The 22870-nt window shown below is 41.8% G+C and overlaps 1 protein-coding gene across 10 annotated transcripts in view; it reads right to left on the bottom strand.

Annotated features, from left to right (window-relative positions):
• The window catches only part of RPS6KA2 (ribosomal protein S6 kinase A2), a 285765-nt gene that overhangs the window by 5023 nt on the left and 257872 nt on the right, over positions 1-22870 (bottom strand). For all 10 annotated transcript variants that reach the window (XM_061378507.1, XM_061378504.1, XM_061378502.1 and 7 more), the window contains 4 exons: positions 7656-7745; positions 6032-6190; positions 4652-4813; positions 226-302 (listed from right to left, as the gene is read on the bottom strand). In XM_061378507.1, coding sequence (XP_061234491.1) covers positions 226-302; positions 4652-4813; positions 6032-6190; positions 7656-7745 — 488 coding nt within the window. The remainder of the gene's footprint in view (positions 1-225; positions 303-4651; positions 4814-6031; positions 6191-7655; positions 7746-22870) is intronic.

Genomic DNA, 22870 nt, shown 5'->3' on the forward strand with positions numbered 1-22870 from the left:
AAACACAAACAACTTGTAAAGCGTCAAAGTTATTTATGCGTTCTGGAGAAACTTATTCTAATTCTAGGTCTTGGCATCTATTTTCTTGCCTCATACAACTGAGCACATTTCCCAGAGGAGGCCAGACAGTTGGCTGTCTCTGTCTGTTACTCCTTTCTGGTTTAATCAGTGCTGAAGTGCTGAGCCCACAGGAGACTGCAGCTCTAGGAAAACCTCTCCACTCACCCTGCCAACATTGTATACAGTAGGATCCCCAAGCTCCATATGTCACAGGCTGCATCATAACCTTGGCGTTTAAGGACCTGTCCGAAGGAAGGAGAGAGGTGAAAAAAGGTTAATCTGCATTCCTGAATTTTCAGCTTCTGATCTTCAAACAGCACTGATTAGTAAATGTATCTGCTGCCATTTCCAGGGCTTAACCACATATCTGGCTTGAACGGGTGGCTGCCTCAGGATCAAAATGTTCAGTAGTGGTGTGGAGCAAGGCAAAGCCCCAGTTGGAATGTGCTCTTTAGTGTTCAAGCCCAGCACATCTATCACCTCCACAGTAAAGAGAGATGAGTGCAGTCTGTTGGAAGCTCTGGGAGCCTCTTTGACCATCTAACACACAGCAAAGCAGAACAACATTTCAGTGTTTTACAGTGTTTCTTAACAAAAGCTTATTAATACTTTGAAATGTATCCTTCAAACATAAAGGTTACCAGGAATACTGTAGATGCCACAAGCATAGGGCTGAGTGACAGTGATAAGTATGTCTAAGCTCAGTTTGGATTTGGTACAACAAATGGATGCACACTAACCATACCTAATATCAGACTAGTAAAGATGCATGACAACTACAAGGAAATCTAAAAGGCTTAATTTTATTTTACTGTTGTATTGAGAAAACTGGCCACATTTTGACTGGATTTAACAGATAACAGGCTAGAACTTGATCCTTTTTTCCTACGGGCAAAACAAGACCCATGGTAGTTGGCAGAGATCTGACCAGTAGGTTCAGTATTGATGGAGGATGGTGAGTTATAGCAGTAAGGGTAAAATCTAGATTTCATTTATGCTGGTGCATGTTAGAAGAAATGCCTATTTGAGTCAGAGCACGTCTAAGCAAAAGTGAAGTCACCACTGAGACAGAATTCCTAAGATTAGGGGAAAAACTTTGTTTCTGTTTGGCTCAGAAAAACTCAAGGATCATCTCCAGATCTTTCACTTGCTCTTAAAAGCAAACTATCCCTCTGTTCATTCAGTTCTGACACACAAGGAGAGTTCTGTTTCCTTCTGGTGCATCAGTAGACACATTACTTTTTGCAAAGCACAGGGAAGGGAAATGTATAAATTCAGCAAGCTTTCCTCTGACCTGCAGTCTTATTACCCAGGAGTGCTTTCAGCTACCTGAAGTCTATCACAGAAAAGACCAAGTGCTTCCAGGATAAAACAGTTTCAGAAAGTGTTTCCTTGACAGATTTTACAAATGATGCATGGCAAAACAGCCACCTGCCAGGCACGCTGCTGAGCAAACATTTGCTACCTGGGAAAAAAAAAACGTGCAGAAGAATCCACATTTTCTCCTGTGCATTAATAAAGCTGGTAAAGTCCTGCTTCTGCATCTCTCCCCTGCACATCATATATATGATCACTGGCTGTTCTGTTTCCATTTCTTTAGTTCTTGTGTTAATTCCTCCTCTATTAATGTTATTTTTAATGGGAAAAACGTATTTGCTATTTGACAAGTTCAGTTGCTTCTTGCTTTGCTTGTGAGACTAAACACCCAGTGCTTATCTTTCGGTGTGGCCATTCTCATGGCTTCTTTGAACAGTTACATTTTCATTGCCATTCATTGTTTTCCCCTGGTAATCAAGGACAATCATGTCCAAGGCAAATGACAGAAAAATGGGGTAGTGATGATATTTAGTGGAGCAGGCTATTAAGCAAGTAGTTACAGTCCTAGAATAATGGGCAGGTGTCGCTGTGTGCTATCATTCAGTTTGTAAGAACACTGCTCCATAGCAGGGACACTAACTGTGTGCCAGTGTCTAGGGAAAGCTTTGCTGGCAATTACTTCTTATCGACAGCAACTTCACCCCATGGAAATAAACAGGATCCAGTGAGAGCTGTCAGTTAGTGTCAGTGCTATTTGAAAATGCTCTGTGTAACTGTGGTTAAAGTGCGAACACTGAGCTGGCAGGAGCAAGTGTGGGGAACCTTTGCCAAAAAGATTAGTGTTTCACCTACGGGTGGCAGATATTATCAAACAGTAACAGACGTGTCTTAGAAATAAATCAGTCAGGGAAAGAGCTTTGCAAAAGTTGCAGTGCTGTCCTGCTGTAATGGATGCTGAAGAATTTACCACCAGTGAAGGGCTTTAGGTCACCTTGAGAATTTGGTGGGATATGAAGTACAAGCATGAGCTGGTTCTAAGCGCTGCACATGGCAGGTGCCTTGTGGTGATAAGGAAGAAACTTCCCCTGGGTTCATCCAATTCTGATAACAGCTCAGATATTTATCCAGCCCTGTTTAATTTCTATAAAGCTTTGATTTTTTGGATTGACAATGTTACAAAGCTAGGCTTATCTTAGTTGCGAGGCAAGCAGGGATGTGCATGGGTATGAAAGCTAATAAAGAATCTCTTAATTTCAAATGCCAAACCAGTCGTTTTTCAGGGATTTTGGAGGAAAACTACAGGATGAAATGTTTTTACTTTATCCCAAAGCTGCACCAGCAGGGAAACAGCAGCCTGCGTTAGTTACCCCTTTGTCCCAGGCCCGCTGCTTCTTCTCTGCACCACGCACTAGGTGGCAGCGTGCGCCTTTCTTCGGGCAGCCTTCATCTTTGTTCATTCTCTCCTCTTAACACACAAATGCAATGTTTCCAAAACAAAGTGAGATGCAAGAGGGCAAACAGGCCCTCCTCCCTCTGCCACTGTCCTCTTGTGTCATGGGCTCAGCTGATTTTCTGACGCCTTGCCCGGTTTCACGTGTATATGGCAGACGTTATAGCAGGGGTCAGACAGCGATCCTGAAAGTCAAACCCAGGCTGGAGGGCAGCATTATATCACAGGTAAAATGTAAAAGCTCTTCAAACTTTATGTAAGCTCTCTGCCAGTTCTGGTGACATTTCAATTAATCTCCAACGTTTCCTGCATTAGCAGGACCTGCCTTATTCAAACAAATGTCTAGGAGCGTGATTTCTGCTTTCAGTTCAAATCAGAAGTCCAACCTGAAACTGCATTGGGCTGGCAATGTTTGTGGCTACAGACACTATACAGAATAGCCAGCCCATCACTAAAAATAGCTACACCTATTTTAAGGGCATTGTATCTTGGAGAAAAACCAAGTGCTTTAAATCCTGCAAACATGACTTTCTTTTTTTATTCTTTTTTGGTTTAGAAGTTGAACTGCTGTGGTGCCATCAAACTTTTCTAACGTATTTTGATGAATTTTAAGCAGCTCGCTCCAGTTTCTAAAATGAGAACCCAACCAAACAGCAATAAAACACAAACCAGTCTGCCTTCGCAATGGAAGACTTTTTCTTCTGAAAAATATCTGCTTAGAATTTATACTGCCCTGGCAACAGCCTCAATTTAATAAGTTCTCCTTCTGATGCTGGAAGGCTGTGAGTCCTATAACTTTTGATATCACAAAAGGACGTTTTACGACGGATCATCTCATTTTTCTCCTCTCAGTTATGTACCAGATGAACATTGGATGGAAGAGAGTTATGGGGAAGAAAAGAAAGCTGAATGATACCAACTGAGAGACAGTGGTATTTGACAGCAGAGGACAGATGAAGCATTGAAAGACAATAATTTTGTGTTTTTCTCATAATGAGCATAGCAAGCAGAAGGAAAACACACTTTTGAAGTTGTGTATTGCAGATACCAAAACTGATGATAAGCATCACTCCAAGAAACAGAGAGTTACCCAGGAAATTAATCTCTTTCTCCTTCATCGGAAGGAAGCAGCTATGAACATCTCAAAGGTCAAATACAACAGAGCCCAAACTATACAAGCAGCTGTGGGACCCAAACCCAGTCCTGTGGCACTGCGTGAGGGGAATAGCACTTGCCAGCAATGCAGAGCCACCTCAGCCCATGCTTGGGGCAAACTGTTTGGTCTTCCCCCTTTTCCCCATCTGTAAAATCAGGAAAGCAGCCCTTTCCTACATTCCCCATAGCAGGGGAGACTAGTACTGGGAAAGCCCAAGAGGAGAGATGTTTCTTTAGCTCAATAAACCCAACAATAAAGCTGCCACTGACTCCAGCGTGGTTAAGGATTTAAAGCATGGATTTTTCTTCTGAGTCTTATTCCTGACATTATGATTTTCTGCTTAAGCCTTGTCCCATTCTGATGCAGTGCACTGGAGGGGAAGCAGTCTGAGCAGAAGCAGCTGGAGAAAAAATGGTATTTATCACTGTAATGAGCCAACGCATTTTGTACGTCAGTCACAGAGACACAGACAGACACCAGCTTCTGTCAGGAACCAAACAACTTCCCTGACAAGGGCAGGAATAGGAAAGTTATGGTAATAGAGACTGTGCAAGTGTCTGGTTTATGCTTTGCTCCTCTTGTAAAGGCAGTGAGAAAAAGGGAGAAGGGGAGGAAAGACTGCTTCCTAGGACACTCTTGTTACTCACGGCTTTGAAATGCAATCCTACCTCAGGGGCAACAAAGTTGGCCGTGTAGCAGGGAGTCATGAGCAGCCCGTTCTCTGCTCTCAGTTGCTTGGCAAACCCGAAGTCACAGATCCTGATGGAGTCTGGGTTTCCTGACTCATCCATGTAGAGGATGTTACTTGGCTTGAGATCTCGGTGCACCACCTTAACAAGAAAGCAGTGAGGAACAAGTGAGGAGAGGAGGTCAGGGAGCATCCAGGCTTGGCTGCCATTTCTGGTCTGCTGGTTGAGGTAGGCCAAGAGATCATGCCAAAAATATTTAAGTTTTGGAGAAAAACAAAGGGGGAGGGTGGGGTAAAAAAATGTTAAAGCCTGTTAAAATCAGAAGGAACATGTTTGATAGCCTCTGTTGGTGCATTGAGAGTGGTGCTCTAAGGGGGATCCACCTTCCAGAGGATGGTCAGAGGATGTTGCTGCACAAACACCTTGGAGTAAAAGTCTCCTGGGACCTGAGGGCCTTAAATATTCAGCTGAAAGGCAAAGAAGAAATCCTGTCATAGGAGGATATTGTATAAGGGTCTCCTTGTGACTGTGCATGCAAGAGGCTCACACAGGAAGGGATTCTTTTTTTCCTCCTTTCAAAATGTATTTACAGAAGTTCTTCCTATAGGCACACAACTTCAAGTAGCTGCATGTTTTACCAGACATGCTGTATATCACTGGTGGGAAAGCAGCCTTTATTTGTTACAGCAAGACTGAAAAACTATAATGAAAACATAAAAGCCCAAGCACAAAATGCACTTCTTTTAACCATAGAATCATAGAACTAACTAGGTTGGAAAAGACCTTTAAGGTCATCAAGTCCAAGAAATGGAAAAAGCAGCAAATATTTGAGCGATCATCCAAACTACTTGTCCCTGAAAAGCGGAAAAGGAGAGACTTTCAAACCGCCATAGATAGAGCTTAGATTTCAAAAGCCAGCTCTTTAATAGCATGTCAGAATTCTTTCCCATCAGCTGCTCAAACTGCCACTTCATTTGGAGAGCTGAGCATTTGATTTTCTACCTATTGGCTGATGCAGCTACCCTATTTGAAATTCTGTTAAAAGATCAGGTACTGCCATAATGACTGTGATAAAAACTAAACAACTACGTCTCGGAAAGGTACATGAGCTTGAAAAGCAGTGTAGTTCGGGAATGAAAATACCACTTCAACATACTGCAGTTCAGTTGTAAAATGGCTAAGAAGCATATCACCCTATTTCACAAAGCAGATGTAATTATAAACATGGAGAAAGATTAATTTTTCTTATAAAAACACCCCAACTTTTTTACATTTCAGAGTAGCAAAATAACAGCTATGTGTTTTTTCTAAAAGTATTTTAGGAAAGTTGATGTGTATAGCCAAAAAAGCAATTCTTACACCCTGAGAGTGCAGGTAGTCCACAGTCTTGGTGATGGTGCACAGCACAGCGCTGGCTTCCCGCTCTGAGAAGCACTTCTGCCGAAGAATGCGGTCCAGGAGCTCACCTCCCCGCATCAGCTCCATCACCAGGTACACATATTTCCCATCATCATAGACCTGGAAGAATAATGGAATAAATATATATTTCAGACCCATGAACTTGGTAGAGGTTGGTCCTTTAATCACAGCATTAGCTTGCCTTTGTGAGATGCTGCAAGAAGAAAATGTCAGCTAATATGTGGGAAATGTGTTTATTATACTTTACAGGACAAGAGTCAGCTTTAGAAGATGGCTTAGTTATCACTTTTTTCTCATGTCTGGAGCAACTTTCTGGTTGGTCCACACAGAAATGTAGCTTTCTTGATCCGCTATCATGTCAGCAGATAAGACCAAGCTGCTAAAAGCAGCATCACTTCACACAGTCTCAAATGCCTACTGGCTCTCACCCAAGCCTCCTTCTCAGTAGTGCTCTCTCTTTCCGCTTCTGCAGAGTAACGTTTACCATTTCAAATATCAATATTTCCCTTTGACTCACGATCAGCTAAATGAACTGTATTGTACTGCTGGCCAAGACCTGCTTCCAATCATATTATACAGCTTATATTTGCAGTTCTGGTGAGTACATTGTTGATATCAGCCAGAAGATGCATTTACCTTCAATGTCAATTGCAAAGGGTAGGAGGCATTTTTTGACTAAATTGTAAGATAACCTTTGTCATGTCATAATCCTTTATCTGGGCTGCAATAACAGGAGCTGTTATAATCATCAATGCTTTTGGAAAGGAATGTGAAGCCTTTTTTTTTGCTCCTGTTTTAAGATACTCTCTAACACTTCAGAATTACGTGAGACTCTCCTGAAGGCATGTGATTAGAAATTTTTTATACACTTTTCCAAGGTCTGAACCCTAAGATACTGACCACTGACACCAGCAGGATTTTTGATCTGTAAACTCTGGGTATGACACAGTGTGGACAGTCCTAGGTGAGACTGCAGGCAGAGTAAGTGAAACATCTCTGAGTCTCTGACTAAAGGTCATTGCTGTATATAAGCATAGAAAAGGCCATTCTTCATATGAAATACTGGAGAAAGATACCTTCATGCATGCTCAGGCTGCTTGAGTAGAAGGTAAATACTCCCTGGCATTAAAACACTACCAGGAGAAACCCTAGTGACTCTGTGAGCTCTCCTGTTCCCAACAAAGCAGATACCACAGGCTGCACAGAAACAGCTGCTCCTCCCCAGGAGCACCACTGTGTGTGCTCAGCATCTTGCTCCAAAGCACCTAACAAGGGAGATCTCACTTCCAGAAAGTGCTGCAAACCAAACATGTTTTGTGTTCTGGCACTGTACCCCTTCGGGTTTATTTACTGTTGGTTAGACAGCAACTGGAGTATGTATAACCTGACCAGGCTTCCCAACTGCTATCTGGTAATTTGTTAAGTCACCTTTATTTCCTTGGTTTCAGTGGGTCTGGTTTTAGCTTTAACATTCAGCTGAAGAATTGTCCAGACATGGCTTAGTGGATGAGCCTGATCGTAAGTTGAAAATCATTTAATGCTGAAGTCCCCAAAGACTACTCACATCTTTAAGAGTAATGATGTTTGGATGCTGTCCATATCGCAAGAGGATCTCAATTTCTTCAGAGGGGTCTCTCTTGCTCTTATCAATTATCTGGAATAAATGAAGTGCAGTGTAGTAAGATACCGGCTAGCAGAACTAAGCACGAACCAAGCAATTTTTACAGTTTAAGCAAATTAATATTTAAAACTCCTCTAATTAATCATTATTCTAGGAGAGGGCAGCTCAAACCCTGTGCAAATGAGAGCCATGCTGACTATGTGCCAAAGCCAGATGGAGCAATAATTAGCTTAGATTCTGGAGGCGTAGACCCTCTTTTTTGATGCCTATAGTTTTGTTTGCCTGGAAATAATGGCAGTTACAAGAAGTGTCATTTAGAAATCAAATGACCCAAAGAGTTTTAATCGTAACAGTTTAAAATGACCTCTGACATAAAAATTAGATGAGTTCATAATACTGGCTTATACTTGTATATCTGCTGATAAATTAATAGAAATTACTTATCAAGTGGGTTTGTCAGAAATGAAAATAGAAATTTACTGAGGGGACATCTGAGTGAAACTATTGGTAATCACTTGGTTCTTTGGGCCATGCTGTTGTAATGAACAGGAGTGTGGCCAGAGATTGCATGTGGCCATATACCTAAATTCTGCCCATTTCTAAACTAGAAAGAAATTTGTTCTATATATCACTTTTCTGTATTCAGCATCTTTTGCTTTATCAGAGAGTATAGTGAGACATGAGGACTTTTTGGTTTTATAGCAGCAGGTATCAGAAAAACAGGACACTGGCTGCTTAGGGAGCATCCCTGCATGGAAAAGCTGCTGTTAGAATAGCACGGACTTCTCATCAATGCTCTCCTATTACATGTATTTGTGATGTCAGTCAAAGAGCTTTGACCATTTGCCCAGCTGAGAGCACTGATTACTGTTTCTCACTTTACAGAAATAAATGATAAATATGAAACAATAAATAGCTAGACAATAACCCAAGGGAGGTCTTTGTATTTTGAAATTTCAAATGCAACTGCACAGAGAATGGAAAAAGACTCATTCTACAAGAAACTCATTAGGAGCACAGTATTTTGGCACAATTGCTAGAAAACAGCAGCAGTACTTTTAGTAATAGGTTTACTGAAGAGGAATAGGAGGCATTTTCAGAAAATTACAGTTCCGTTACTGGCTTTCATTTGAAGGCTTCCAACCTTAAATACAGTTAGTTCTGTTTAACAAGTAGGCACAGAGCACAGATTTAAAACAATGCTGTTTGCAGGGAAATGAGTTTTTAAAAATCTCTTTTTTTTTTAATGAGGATAAATGTCTGGCTGCTTTCGCATGCATTTTGTAATGGCTTAATTATGGTGATAAACATTTAAGTAGATGTCTAGAATTTTATGCACCAGTTATAACAGCGCATACTTGAATATATATTAGAGGTTTCGTAGTCATCATGACTAGCATGCATTTGCAGTGATAATGATGGTCGGTAGTTGTTCACGGTAGAGGTATGCATCTGAAGCCTTATTAGTGATTTGGTTCTGAATTAATAGCAGCATGACAAGTGAAAGTTCAACAGGGAGCTGATGCAGGTAGATGGCTATTGTCCACGTTTGAATAAATGAAGGAAAAACCTCAAAAACAGGTAAGTGGAAAAAGAAATGCTACTAGCAATTTCTCCATAGAATAATGTTTTTTTTCTAGTTTAGTTGAAGCATTCCCAAAAAGCCAGTGAAACCCTGATGGAATGACTCCTCGTAAATACAACCACAGTGACTGAATGTGTCCCACTCAACCAATCACTCCAGCATATATAAAGATCCACAGGGCCACTTCCTTGGCTAATTTAATATAGCTCTTGCCAAGTTAATGGAATTATACATCTGTGCACCTGTTAGGATCTGCCTCCTTTTGTACAAACCTGCAGAATTTACTGCAGCAACTATTACTACCACTGCATGAAGTACTACTGTCACTGTAGTACTCTAGCAAGCAATATATTCTAGATTCTTTTCCTGTTGCATTTTCCTGTGAATGGAAATATCCAGAGCTGTGGAAAATTTTAAGCAACTTTTAATAATTCAGGATTGTAAATGTGTATCTATGGCCTGCAAAAAAATCTAAACCAAAAATAGTCTTAGATATTGACACAAACCTCAAAATAAATAACCTGAAGCAGTCTGCTACTGATTTAGTAGCAACAAAAGTAGCTGATATAGTAGATGCCTCTACTACACAGTATGCTATATAAAGATGAATCACAAGACAGTCCTGCTAAATACGTATGCTTTTTGCTTTAAAGTGTGCACAAAGCTGTGATGCAGTTCTTAAACGGACAAGCTGCCACAAACCATACAACAAATCATTGTCAGAGCTGTGAAGGAAACTGCCAAATTTCTCTCAGTACCTGGGCAGTCCAGTTGGACAAACTAGAACAATTTGTTTCCTCTACAGCGAGAGACTGTCGCTCTGACAGTGCCTCTCTTCAGTATGCCTGGGACTTACACTTGACCCACGACTGGTAAAGCAGCAAACGAGGTGGCTGCCGCAACGTCAGTAGAAATCTCTCCAATTCAGACTGGCTGCAGGACGTACTACTAGTCCTGAGGTTTTGAGTAATATGTAATGATGCTACTTCTCTGTTTATATATGAGTGGTGAAGAACACTAGCTAGGAAAGACATCATACTATATAAAAACCTTAACTGAAAATGTAACAAGAACTCTGTTATACTTTGGCAAAGAAGGGCTATAGAGCACAGGGGTCTTGTATTGTCCTTCAGAAAAGTAAGAAATGGAGCCATACAACAAATAGACTTTTCTCTAGGTATTGGATACCCAAGAATTGCTTAGAAACTCATCTGTATCAGTGGATGAAACAATTCCGGAGTCAAATAGGCTCAGCACATGCAATAATGTCCTTTGTGCTTACAGGAGACTTGTTTGGTCTTTGACTATCACACCTTTTGTGATAGTCACTGACCAGCTGAAAGAAAATGTGCATTTTCTTCAGTGGAATTTAGGGTAAGAACCTCATGATATTTTAAAATGAGTTGAGCTCCACCAAAGAACAATATTGAACTATTTATCGAGGAAGAAAAGATCAGGGGAGAGCATTTTCAAACTCCTACTTAAAGCATCTGCCCAGTTTTTACAAGTCTTCTGCATGGAAAAAAATCACCCAGTTCTCCCTTACTAATGGGTTTTCAATCCCTTCAGCTTTGCCAGAGTGGACTGATGAGTATAAAAGAGAGAGAGTATCAGTACAATTCTGCTTGGGTAAATTCTTGCTGAAATGGGTTCGGCAACTATATAGATAGTATATATTAATATTTGCTTGTTGCAGTTTTGTGAAGGTATTTGCATGCCTCCAACTGTGTAGATAAGTTTCTTCTTCTGGATCTAGTTATGCCATCAGCAGATGCTACAGTCCTCAGGTGTTTGATACCACCCACCAGCTGGAACTCACAGCCTTCACAGCCCTGCCAAATTAACTGTATGTGTGAGCACTCCCTAATCTGCTTTTGCAGAATTAGCCCTCTTAATAATACAAATTTCTTTTTCAGACATCTGAAATTAACCTGAATGACCTTGCACAAGGAAGACAAATGTGTTTCTCACATGGAGATATCCATCACTGCAGTTGTGAGATTGGAAAAAGGCAAGAGGTAGGAGGTGACAATTTAACTGCCTTTGCTATCTGGAAAAAAAAGCTTAAAATAGGTGAGAGAAAGCAACAGAGTGAGAAAGAAGACAGAAAAGAAACATTAGATAGACTGATGCGAAGAGTAGTGATCGAGGGCTGAGGAGAAAGGATGGGGCTCTGGCCAGGCTAAGCTGGAGCTAGCAGTGAGGAAACTGCTGTCTGTTGTTGGGTCTTCTTGTGCTGGGGAGAAAGAACTTTGTACATCTTTAATCAACGAACAAGACTGCATTAAAACATTTGCTTGGCTCTGACTTGATTTTTCCCCTTAAGTGAAACAGGACGCAAAAGCTCTGTCTAATCACGTCAATTGAAATGGGCAGTGGTAGCCATCTCCCTTCCTGGGAAAGCTCATTGTAGCTAATGCTGGCACTGTGGTTTGACCCTTAATACTGTGGTTATGTGCCACTGCCATGCACTGCAGCAAAAATTCTGTTTTACTTTAGGGGCTTGCTCCACAACAAGAATCACAGGAAGCATTAAATGCACACCTGCAGCACAGGCACAACAGGCTAAGAGAGCTGGGCTTGCTCAGCCTGGAGAAGAGAAGGCTCCAGGGAGACCATACAAGTCTTCCAACACCTAAAGCGGGCTTACAGAAAATCTGGAGAGGGACTTTTACAACAGTATGTAGTGATAGGACAAGGGTGAATGGCTTTAAACTGACAGGGGGAAGACAATTAGATTAGACATTAGGAAAAGAATCTTCACTACAAGGAACATGATGACTGGCAGAGGTTGCGCAGAGAAACAGTGGCTGCCTCATCCCTGGCAGTGTTCAAGGCCAGGTTGTACAGGTCTTTGAGCAACCTGGTCTAGTAGAAGGTATCTCTGCCTGTGGCAGGGGGTTGGAACTGGATGATCTTTGAGGTCCCTTCCAACCCAAACCATTCCGTGATTCTATGGTAAAAAGTAGGTTGTGGGGCTTCAACTAAGGAGCTTTGGTGGTCATGCTGTGAGGATACAAAGCATAGCTCCAGTGCCTGCCTCCTCTTCAACTGCCCCAAGTGACCTTATATGGCAGGAGAAACTGAGACACCAGAGTGTGAACTGGGGCAGCTGAGCCACTTTTACAGTCCTAACCTGCTGATCTGGTTACAGCAACAGAAAGTCCAGCAGCAGGTAAGGGCAGACACCTGGGCATTGCAATACCTTAAAGAACCACAGCTGAGGCTAACAGTGCGTTTGGGAAGTGTGACATAAGGCTCCTTTGGACCAGATACCAGGGAACTTATAATAGCTTTATGGAAAAAGCATGGAGGAGGAAGAGAGCTTTATACACTTTTTAAAGCTGCTTTATTTTCTGTTACATACTTGGAAACCTTTTCAAAAGCCTGTTTGGAGTGTAAGAATGGGTAAATCACATTTTTGAAGTGTGATGAGTATATTTCCCCATAAAAAACCCTTCCCTTTTCTGGGAGGGATAAGCAAAGGGAGAATTGATTTTGTGTCCTATGTAGACACTATGTCTACATCACATCTACGATAAGTTCCACTGATGGAACTGACTATAGGTGGGATTTGCATCTCTTCAGAAGAAAGGATGCAGAGATTTTAACCTGTCTGCAATGTTAATTCCAATGAAAGTGTGACAGGGAGTTCTGAAGTTCTGTGCTGCTGGAAAGTGTACAGGTTTCCACTTCAGTAATATTTTCTTCTAAAAATAAGCCCTATTCGTGCCAAGCATCTGTTTTAATTTGGTTCCTTTTCTGATGTCAAATTACTTGAGCTGGATGAAAATCACTGCAGAAAGGCTAATATTATTTAAAAGGACATGGTATAATTTTACATTTAAGATGTCTTCAAGGAGAACTATTCCAAGCCTAATAGTTTCTGAGGGACTATTTGCTGTGCTATTATTTTTTATTAGCTCCAGAAATTCATTCCCTCATCCATGCTTAAATCTTTCAGAAACGGAGCAAAAAGAATACTAAGGGAAACAGGCCTAATTAGCAATACTTTTCTGAATGAAGACTGGCTGACAGATCAAGCTGTGCATGTGCGACATTAAACTTCCTGCACACAGAACATGCCTGCTCACTGCCACTGTTTGCTGACTTAGCACTCCTAATCTGTCAACTGTAACTATACTACTTATTAATTAGCATTTATGCAGTAGCACATGTTTTCTAAGCAATGCAGAAACACTAACAATTTTGTTCTAATAGCACCTGTGAAACAGAAGAGCTCGTTTTAGAGGAAGACCTGCAGTTCTGGAGGCAGAATAGCGGGGTGGGAAAGGCCTGCACTGTGTCTGCTCTGCTCAGATTAGCACTTGTCCTTGGATCAGACTGATAAGTTTTCAGTCTGTAAAATGACTGCAGTGCTATTCCCACCTTCTTTTACAAAAAGCTTCGGGGATGGAAAACAGTATATCATATTCAGATCTTATAAAAGGGGAAAATTATTACATCAATATGGAAGACAAATACAAGAAACACATTTAAATGGCCTCAAAAGAGAAACAGAGCCACAAAGGACCAAATTCTGGCCAAAAATACTTAGGCATTTGACAAGCAAACTAGAGCAGAGAAAAATGATATTACGAGGTTGTAAGAAAACTGCTCCCTGATCCTAGGTCTCAGAAAAGATCTAGTTAGCAATTAAAAATGCCATCATACCACCTTCTTCAGAGGCTCAGCCGTGGCAAGGGAGAGGCACTGTGAGCTTCATGACCAAATGGGAAGGAGGCTTCAGGAATCCTTATGCCGGAGGGGATGCACAACCACTGCACATCTTAAGATTTGCTCTGAAACTGAGTCTAAGAGGTGGTCTGCACACATTTCTACATTTCTTCCTGTCTCCTCCGTTTATTTTGTTAAGACTTAAGCAACACCTTGATCCCATTTAGCCAAGAAATCACCAGCCAGCAATGGCTGTCACTGCTGCAAACAAGCTTGCTGCTTGTAGAAGTGCTCAAGGCACTCCTGGCTCTCTGCCCTGACTTCTTCTCCCAAGTCCTTCAGGCAGAGCCCAGCACTCTGTACTGGCCCATCCCTTCTCAAGCTGTAGCTGCAGGGTGTTACCTATTCAAGCAGTGCCTCCTTGGAGAACTGACTGATTTCTATGGGGAGGGTATCTGGCAGAAATCTGAACACACTCAAATAAAAACAATAGAAAAGTGAGACTCATTAAAATTTTGAAGGTATTTACTAAATCCATATCTTAAAAAATTAGAACAGCATATCAGAAACGCTACATTGGTTCCTGATGTGGCTAGTAAAATTGTACACAGTGGCCTTGGTCCAGCATGGAAGTCAGGCCCTTTGGTAAAGCTGTTTGAAACAGGAAAACCAAGAAAGCCTTCAAAAACACTCTCACAAGTCATAAGATCCTCATAGCCATTTTTCCCCACAACTCCTTTACTACTTTATCCATTTTACTGTAAACAATTTTATCTTTCCAGTACATCTAGAAGGCACCCATCCATGCTGTTTGTTTGTAGTTACTCTTATTGCATCCACCATGGATCCCAGTTGTAGTTTAGGGTTCTTCATGGTTTCTTTGCCAAGTGCTCTAGAAAACAGCCCTCCCTATGCAAATCCAAAGCAGCACAGAGATCTGTGCCTATCACAGTATCACAGTATGTTAGAGATTGGAAGGGACCTCAAAAGATCATCTAGTCCAATCCCCCTGCCGGAGCAGGAACACCTAGATAAGGTTACACAGGAACGTGTCCAGGCGGGTTTTGAATGTCTCCAAGAAGGAGATCCACAACCTCCCTGGGCAGCCTGTTCCAGTGTTCGTCACCCTCACTGAGAAGAAGTTTCTTCTCAGTTTAAGTGGAACCTCTTGTGTCCATTTGTACCCATTCCCCTTGTCCTTCATTGTTTGCCACTGAGAAGAGCCTGGCTCCATCCTCGTGACACTCCCCCTTTATTATTTATATACACTAATAAGGTCACCCCTCAATCTCCTCTTCTCCAAACTATAGAGACCCAGCTCCCTCAGTCTTTCCTCATAAGGGAGATGCTCCACTCCCTTAATCATCTTAGTTGCCCTGCGCTGGACTCTCTCCAGCAGGTCCCTGTCCTTTTTAAACTGAGGGGCCCAGAACTGGACACAATATTCCAGATGAGGTCTCACCAGGGCAGAGTAGAGGGGAAGGAGGACCTCTCTCGACCTACTAACCACCCCCCTTCTAATACACCCAGGATGCCATGGCCTTCTTGGCCACAAGGGCACAGTGTCGGCTCATGGTCACCCTGTCGTCCACAGGACCCCCAGGTCCCTCTCCCCTACACTGCTCTCTAACAGGTCGTTCCCCAGCCTATACTGGAACCTGGGGTTGTTCCTGCCCAGATGCAGGACTCTACACTTTCCCTTGTTATATTTCATCAAGTTATTCCCCGCCCAGCTCTCCAGCCTGTCCAGGTCCCTCTGGATGGCAGCACAGCCTTCTGGCGTGTCGGCCACCCCTCCCAGCTTAGTGTCATCAGCAAACTTGCTGATAGTACACTCAATTCCCTCATCTAAATCGTTGATGAATATATTAAATAATACTGGCCTACATCTGCTCTGAAGCCTGTATCTCTTATATGACACCCTATTGCCTATTGGATCTGATGCCACACTAGCATCTTAAGTATTCTTCAGACAGCAAACACCAACTTTCACTGAAGTGTCTGGACAACAGGATTTCCTTAACCCCAGTTTTATACACCAAATTTCATGGGAGAACATGGTAAGTGTTATCTTTAATTTATCAAGGTAAGAAGGAGACTCATACCTCTGACCCTCCGTCTTGTAAGGCTATGTTTCCACTAATATGACAATAATTTGTGTGTGAGGGGGAGGACGTCTCGGTCATCTCCTTGAAGAGTCTGTTTTACCAACTGCTCTAATCATCAGACTTTATTTTTTCTGAAACTCCCTTTTTTAGCTTCAAGACATTCTGTCTTGTCTTGCAGTCTTTAGCAGCCAAATGGTTGTCATCCATCATTTTTATCACCTTGGAGATATTTATAGATTTTGATCACATCCCACTGACTCTTGTCTGTCTTTCCTCATATATATATATATATATATAGAGAGAGAGAGTTTGCCTTGTAATTCTTGAATATTTTCTGCTATAGATTTTCTCTAATTTGTTTATATTCTATCGTCAGCCATGGATACCAAAATCGCACATGGTTTAGTACTACTACCTAGGTACTACAGGAAAGCTCATTTACTTATATGCAACCATGTTAGTAAGACACAAATCTCTAGGTTTGTTTTTCAATTTTATTAATAAAACTTTATCTAAATTAGCAACACATTTGTGCAACACTTGTCTGATGGGGTATTCAAATCTTTGTACTTCCATCCTATGAACTAGTTGAGTGTATTGAACGGTTTCATTACATACCATTCAGGGAATGAAAGCAAATAGGAATGGAAAATTCTGCAGAGATGTTTCCTCAATAACATACTGGAATGTGTCTTTCAGAATCATCAGTAGGATCTTGCAGAGGCAAGCCTGCTCTAGGTGGCCCAGCCTGGGCAGGGAGGTTGGACTAGATGACCTCCAGAGGTCCCTTTTCAACCCTAATGTTTCTGTGATTCATAGGTACTTTGATAAGCTATCTCAGGGAAGAGCAAGGACAACTAGAGGCTTACGGAAGGCACAGTTATCACTTCCAGTTATTTCTCTTCAGTTGGGTAATGTTTTTTTAATGAGATTTTTTCACATCCCATTATATTCTCCCTCAGAGTAGTGGTATTTCACTGACGGCCGGGATGCCGGTGGGCGGGTCACCCTGCACCGCCGAGCGCGCTCCCAGCCTCCCACTTATTCTACACTTCTCACGCCTCTTCACAGCGCCAGACTAGAGTCAAGCTCAACAGGGTCTTACCCTGATTGTTTATTCACTTACCCAGTGAGGCAGGGGGGCGAACCCTGAGGGGGCTCTTACTTCTGGTGCCAAGTGTCCAGCACATACTGGGCATGACCTGCTCCAGGGACAGCGGCAGGTGGGGAGCTTGACTGGGGCGGTACATCTGTTAAAGCTTAACGCAGGTGTCCTAAGGCGAGCTCAGGGAGGATGGAAACCTCCCGCGGAGCAGAAGGGCAAAAGCTCGCTTGATCTTGATTTTCAGTATGAATACAGACCGTGAAAGCAGGGCCTCACGATCCTTCTGGATTTTTGGGTTTTAAGCATGCGGTGTCAGAAAAGTTACCACAGGGAAAAGTGGCTAGTGGCGGCCAAGCGTTCATAACGATGTCGCTTTTTGACCCTTCAATGTTGGCTCTTCCTATCATTGTGAAGCAGAATTCACCAAGCATTGGACTGTTCACCCACTAATAGGGTTTAAGACCGTCGTGAGACAGGTTAGTTTTACCCTACTGATGATGTGTTGTTGCAGTAGTAATCCTGCTCAGCACAAGAGGAACCGCAGGTTCAGACCCCTGGTGCGTGCGCTTGGCTGAGGAGCCACAGGCGAGAGGCTACCGTCTGCGGGCTTGTGACTGAACGCCTCTAAGAACCCGCCTAGACGCTTGTTGTGCTATCGCATCATCGGTCGCTTGTGATTGACCCAGGAGATGACAGTCTTGTTCAGAATGCATGGCTAAAGATCTTCCCAAATCTTCGTTAGCGAAGTCGGGCCTTCCTCATAAGAGAAGGAAAACTCCTATCTTCAAACCCGGGCTGATGGAGCTCGTCTAGCCTTGTATGGTCTTCCATGAAAGAGAAGGACACTCTTACAAAACCTGTAACCCGCAGACTTTGCTGTCACCATCCTAGCTCGCTAGGCCGTGCCAGTTAAAGCTGAGGTGTAAAGGGTGGGGCCAGTTCTGAGCAAGATGCGCCTCACCTAAAAAATCCACTGTGCAGGCTGGAAGGGCTTACTCTCACTTGTCTGTATGGACGGGCGAGGGTCAAAACAGGAGGTGACAAGGTGCATGGGAAGCTGCAGATCCAACCTTGCGTGTGGGCGGACCAGTGCATGGGTCACTCAAGATTGCGCAGGAGATGACAGTCTTGGCTGGGCACTTCCTTATTGCCTAAGCACCCTTTTTTCCAACCAGATTTGCATATCCCAGGTGCCCTTGGTCATCGTGCTTGTAGTAAGTATGGTTAAAGCCCTTCCCAAATCTTCGCTCGCAAAGCCAAGCCATCAATCATATTCTCCCTGATGCCATTTTATCCCCTGATGCCGAGTGTGAGGTAGGATACTCCCATCTGTACAAATCTTACTGTGGCAGCCAGCAAGCAAAGTCAAGAGGAGTTTGCATGACTATAGACTGAATGAGAACCGAGAGAGGACCTCAGCATATGATTGATATCCATTTAGCCCATCTTTTCCCTTGCAGAGTCCTGTTACTGCTCTACTCCAGCAGCAGATAACTTCTACTAAATTTCAAAGCTGAATTTAAAGAGGGTGCATTTACCGGTGGCTCTGACCTGGAGATCTCTGCATATACCCAGGGGCCTGATCCCTGTGCCATGTCCTGGTGCAGGCAGAGGGAGGAAAGGCTGGATGAGCAGTGGATGGGTACATGCAAGTGTTGACAAGCTGGCAGCCTCAGGAACAAGAAATGTGAGGTTATCTAGCAAACTTCCCATTGATTTGCCTATTAAAATACTGATGTATTTACCCATGTCCCACCAGACACTAGGTACCTCCCAGACAGGCAAAATAGACACAATCTCTCCCCTGAAAATTTCAGTCTGTGTCACTTGAGAGAAAAGTCACTTTAATGACTTTCTCTGATTAAGGAGAAAGAAATCTAAGCAAATCTTTCTAGATGTACAGACAACTGTCAGTGAGATCTGATGGCCTTTGGATGGATTTTTTTTCTTTTCTGGTGTTTTGTTGTTTTTGTTTGTTCTGCCCTGTCGTCCCCCCACCCCAACTTCAGTAAATAAAGCTACATATGTTTGGGATTCCTATTTTCTTTGAAAGAACTACAAAATAGTGCACTGTTCTGCAGTCAATCTTAGAAGACTACATTTTTTTTTTTATTCATGCCATCCAAACCATGATATAGTTATGGAGAAAATGTAAAGCCAACTAAATACCACTGTGTAACCTCCTGCCTTCAGAATAGCATGATATTGCATCTACTCACACCAACCACCTAAAAACAACCAAACCAAAACAGTGTATATCAATGGAAGAGGAAAATGAAGTTTAAAGAATTATGAAACAACTCTGGAATTCATACAGCTTTTGGTAACTATGTCATTATTAATTGTGAGCAAATAAATAGAGGTATATGGCAAGTCTGATTACACAGACCTGCTAAAAATAATTCTCATGAGTTACAGATTATTTATTGATAGCACATTGACATCACTTCTCCACTGGTATTGCATTGTTATAGCTGATTAAAACATGTCTTCTCCCCCGTCTGCACATACCAAAACATGCCAAGATGGATGTACTTTCAGTGCTTTGTAATTACCAGAAATATATAAGAACTGCAGGATTTACTACGATTCTAGCATAAACTAACCTGTATCCCAGAGGCAGACACAGACTGCAAACTTTGGCATTGCTAGCAGTGGTGGAACATCTGGAGCCAAATAGTTGGTTAGTACATTACAGAGATAGGAAAAAGTCATGAAATTCACATGTGTTTCAAGATCCAAATTCCACTGTAATATTGGCAGCTCCAAACTGAACCTGTCATTTGGGACTAGCTCTACTGTATGTTTTTCTTCCTCAAGGGAGGGAGAAATGGATATACCCTGTCCTTTTACCTAGTTGTTTGTCCTGACTCTAACAGCATGGAAGTACTAACAATCCATAACCCTTAATGAGCTAGATATGCTTTTGACCTGGAGAAGAAAACAGTTGGCATCAAGCTATTGAGGCTTGCACCTATGGCACTCCCCTGTACAATGTTTGGGGCAGTTAACCTACTGGGGGCAGAATAGGCTGTAGCAGCAGCAATTTCTACTCGGCTGTTAATCTACCAGTAATCTCTCCTGGGGGTAAGGAGCCAATCTAAGCAGAGAAATCTTTCGAAAAAGGGGGATGCAATCAGGTCCTTTGCAAACTTATTTAATCTAGCATCAGTAAGAAATGTATCTGAAAATCCAGTTTGAAAGTTTCACTACAAATAGGGATCCAAGCTTGAAAGCAGCACAATGGTTTTAAGTAAAGAAAAACCGGGATACGCTAATTGCATAAAATCTAGGGTAGGTTTTGAAAACCTTATTCACCAGAAACTCTGAACAGTAGTATTTCCTTTGTTTTCCAAATGAGAGCTCCTAATTGTTTTAGACTTCCATTGCAGACTTTCTTCCATCTAAAGAAATCCCTCCCATCTGCTCTAGTATCATTCTTTCACTTAATTGACTTATTTTCTCTAGATACTGATGTGACTGAAATAGTTTGATTGGATTTTCCTGTTTCTGACCTCAGTGTTACTTTTCTACACACATGAAGCTTGTGTTATTGTCAATGTCAGTTACCTTTGCTATTAAAAATCATTATGCCTGTTGTAGTCAGGATGATCAATATTCTAGCAGAAGAATCTGAAACACATTAGAGGTCTGTCAGAGGAGAAACACTCATTTTTGTTTCCCCATCTCTCTTCTTTCTACCAGGGTCTTTATAAAGCATTCGGAACAATGAACAACATAAATATTTTTATTTCACACCTTTATACTTCTTTTTTCATTTGGGAACAGGACGGAAAGAAAGTCTTAAAGTAAACTTTAGAAATACCTCAGGGTAAGTACACACAGTAGAATATGATACAAAGACTTGCAAACCAACATCTACCTGCACTGACACAGGCAGGTGGCTGCTAGTTTCAGAATAGATGCAGTTTGCAGGAAATCTGGCTGTCTACAAGGTTTTCTGTCTTGTGGCATTGAAATGCTCTCAGATATGGAAATATAAGTCTGAATTCTTAAATACTACATTTAGGAGCCTGAGGGCACATCTGAAATAGATTTAGAGTTATTATTAGCATCTCATTTTTACAGATGGCATGGAAGAAAAGGGAATATGTTGCAAGAAAATTATCTTCTGCAGGTTCAGTGATGGGACTTACAAAGGCAGTTAGACGCCTACCGTTGTAGAGGTGTCTAGGGGGACTTCCAAAAGCACCTTGGTGAGTGACGTGCCTAGTCTCACTGAACTCTGAAATGAGTGAAACTCCACATCTGTTCAAGTGCTTTTACAACACCAACAAAGAACTTCTTTGTACTGCTAGACATATAATTATAAGATGACCTCCAATTATAGGAGGCAGATTTTGCAGATAGCTAGGAAAAGCAAAAGGGTTGAAGTTTTTTGCATTTTAATAAATATATTCTGCTTCTGAGCTAGGAAAGGTTTTGGTTTTCTGAGTGGATTTTCTGGCTGTAGCTCTGACTCAGTCACTCTGGCTTGGTGCTCTGTTGTCTCAGTATGGCACTACACAGCAGTAGTAAATAAGGTCTGGTGAGTGGCAGTCTCCATGGAGGGACTATTTACCCAGTGGCATGATGTGTGTCTTCCTACAGTGATGCCACCACACCATTTCCTTTATTTCCTTAACTCCTTCCCTATCACCAGCTTCCCCTGGGGAGACAAGATGATGCTGACGTGTCAGCTGTTCATCTTAAAGAAGGAGCTTTTAATAAGGTGATGCCAAGCAAGGGGGGCTGCTGCTTGCCATACAAACTATCACTGCAGATATTTTTTCCTGTGAATGCTGTGTATTAGGGAGCACTGAGAAAACTATACTCACTGAAAGAAATGAAGAGCCTAATTACAGTGATTTTTATAGAGATTTAAAGGATGAATGTCAAAAGGCACTGATATATAATTATGATAATATCAGTTGCAACTCCTGTGCTGTCTAATTACTTGAAATGAGTGGCATTGTGCAATCTTTTTGAAAGCAAGCTACTTTGATAACAAAATTATATAATCTTAATATGAAATAAAAATAATATTGAAAGAAAAATGAAATTAATATATTGGTAGGAATAATAACCAAAGTAGCAGCACTCAATGTGCTAGAAAGACAGTACAAACAGAAATTCACCAACTGCCTCCAACCCCAAATGTGTGCTACATATTTGACTCACGCTGTGTCAGAAACTGATATAGGCATGTGTTGCCTAAACTGGTTGTCAAAATCAAGACATATTGGCATGACAAAAAGAGAGCTGTAAGAAGTGGAGGAAGAAAGGAACAAAAAGAGGAAAGATTAATAAAAATGGGAAAGAGCATAAACCTAGCAATTGAAATATTAAACTCCTCTGGAGTTCTAAGTGTCTCCATGTGTTGCGTTTGCTCTAGATCCTGTGAGGTACTCCAAACCCTCAGCTATGGAGTAGGTGCTGGACCCTCTTGGATTCAGGCTCTCAGAAAATCTTTGAGGACTGAAGTCCTTCTATTTTGGTTTCACACTGGCTGTATTACACTGATAAAACTGTCAGCAATACTTGATACAAATAAAATATTACAGTTACTATTTGTTTTAACATACATTGTCAGCACAGATACAATTTAATTACACACAACCCATACCTACTATAAGATAATGCCATCTGTTGACAAACAACCTGGGCACTGGAAAACTTATTT

The sequence above is a fragment of the Neopsephotus bourkii genome, unplaced genomic scaffold (assembly GCF_033783945.1).
Source record: "Neopsephotus bourkii isolate Nb327-2 ecotype Australia unplaced genomic scaffold, CSIRO-AGI_Nbou_v1 NB_1767, whole genome shotgun sequence".
Lineage (NCBI taxonomy): Eukaryota > Metazoa > Chordata > Aves > Psittaciformes > Psittacidae > Neopsephotus > Neopsephotus bourkii.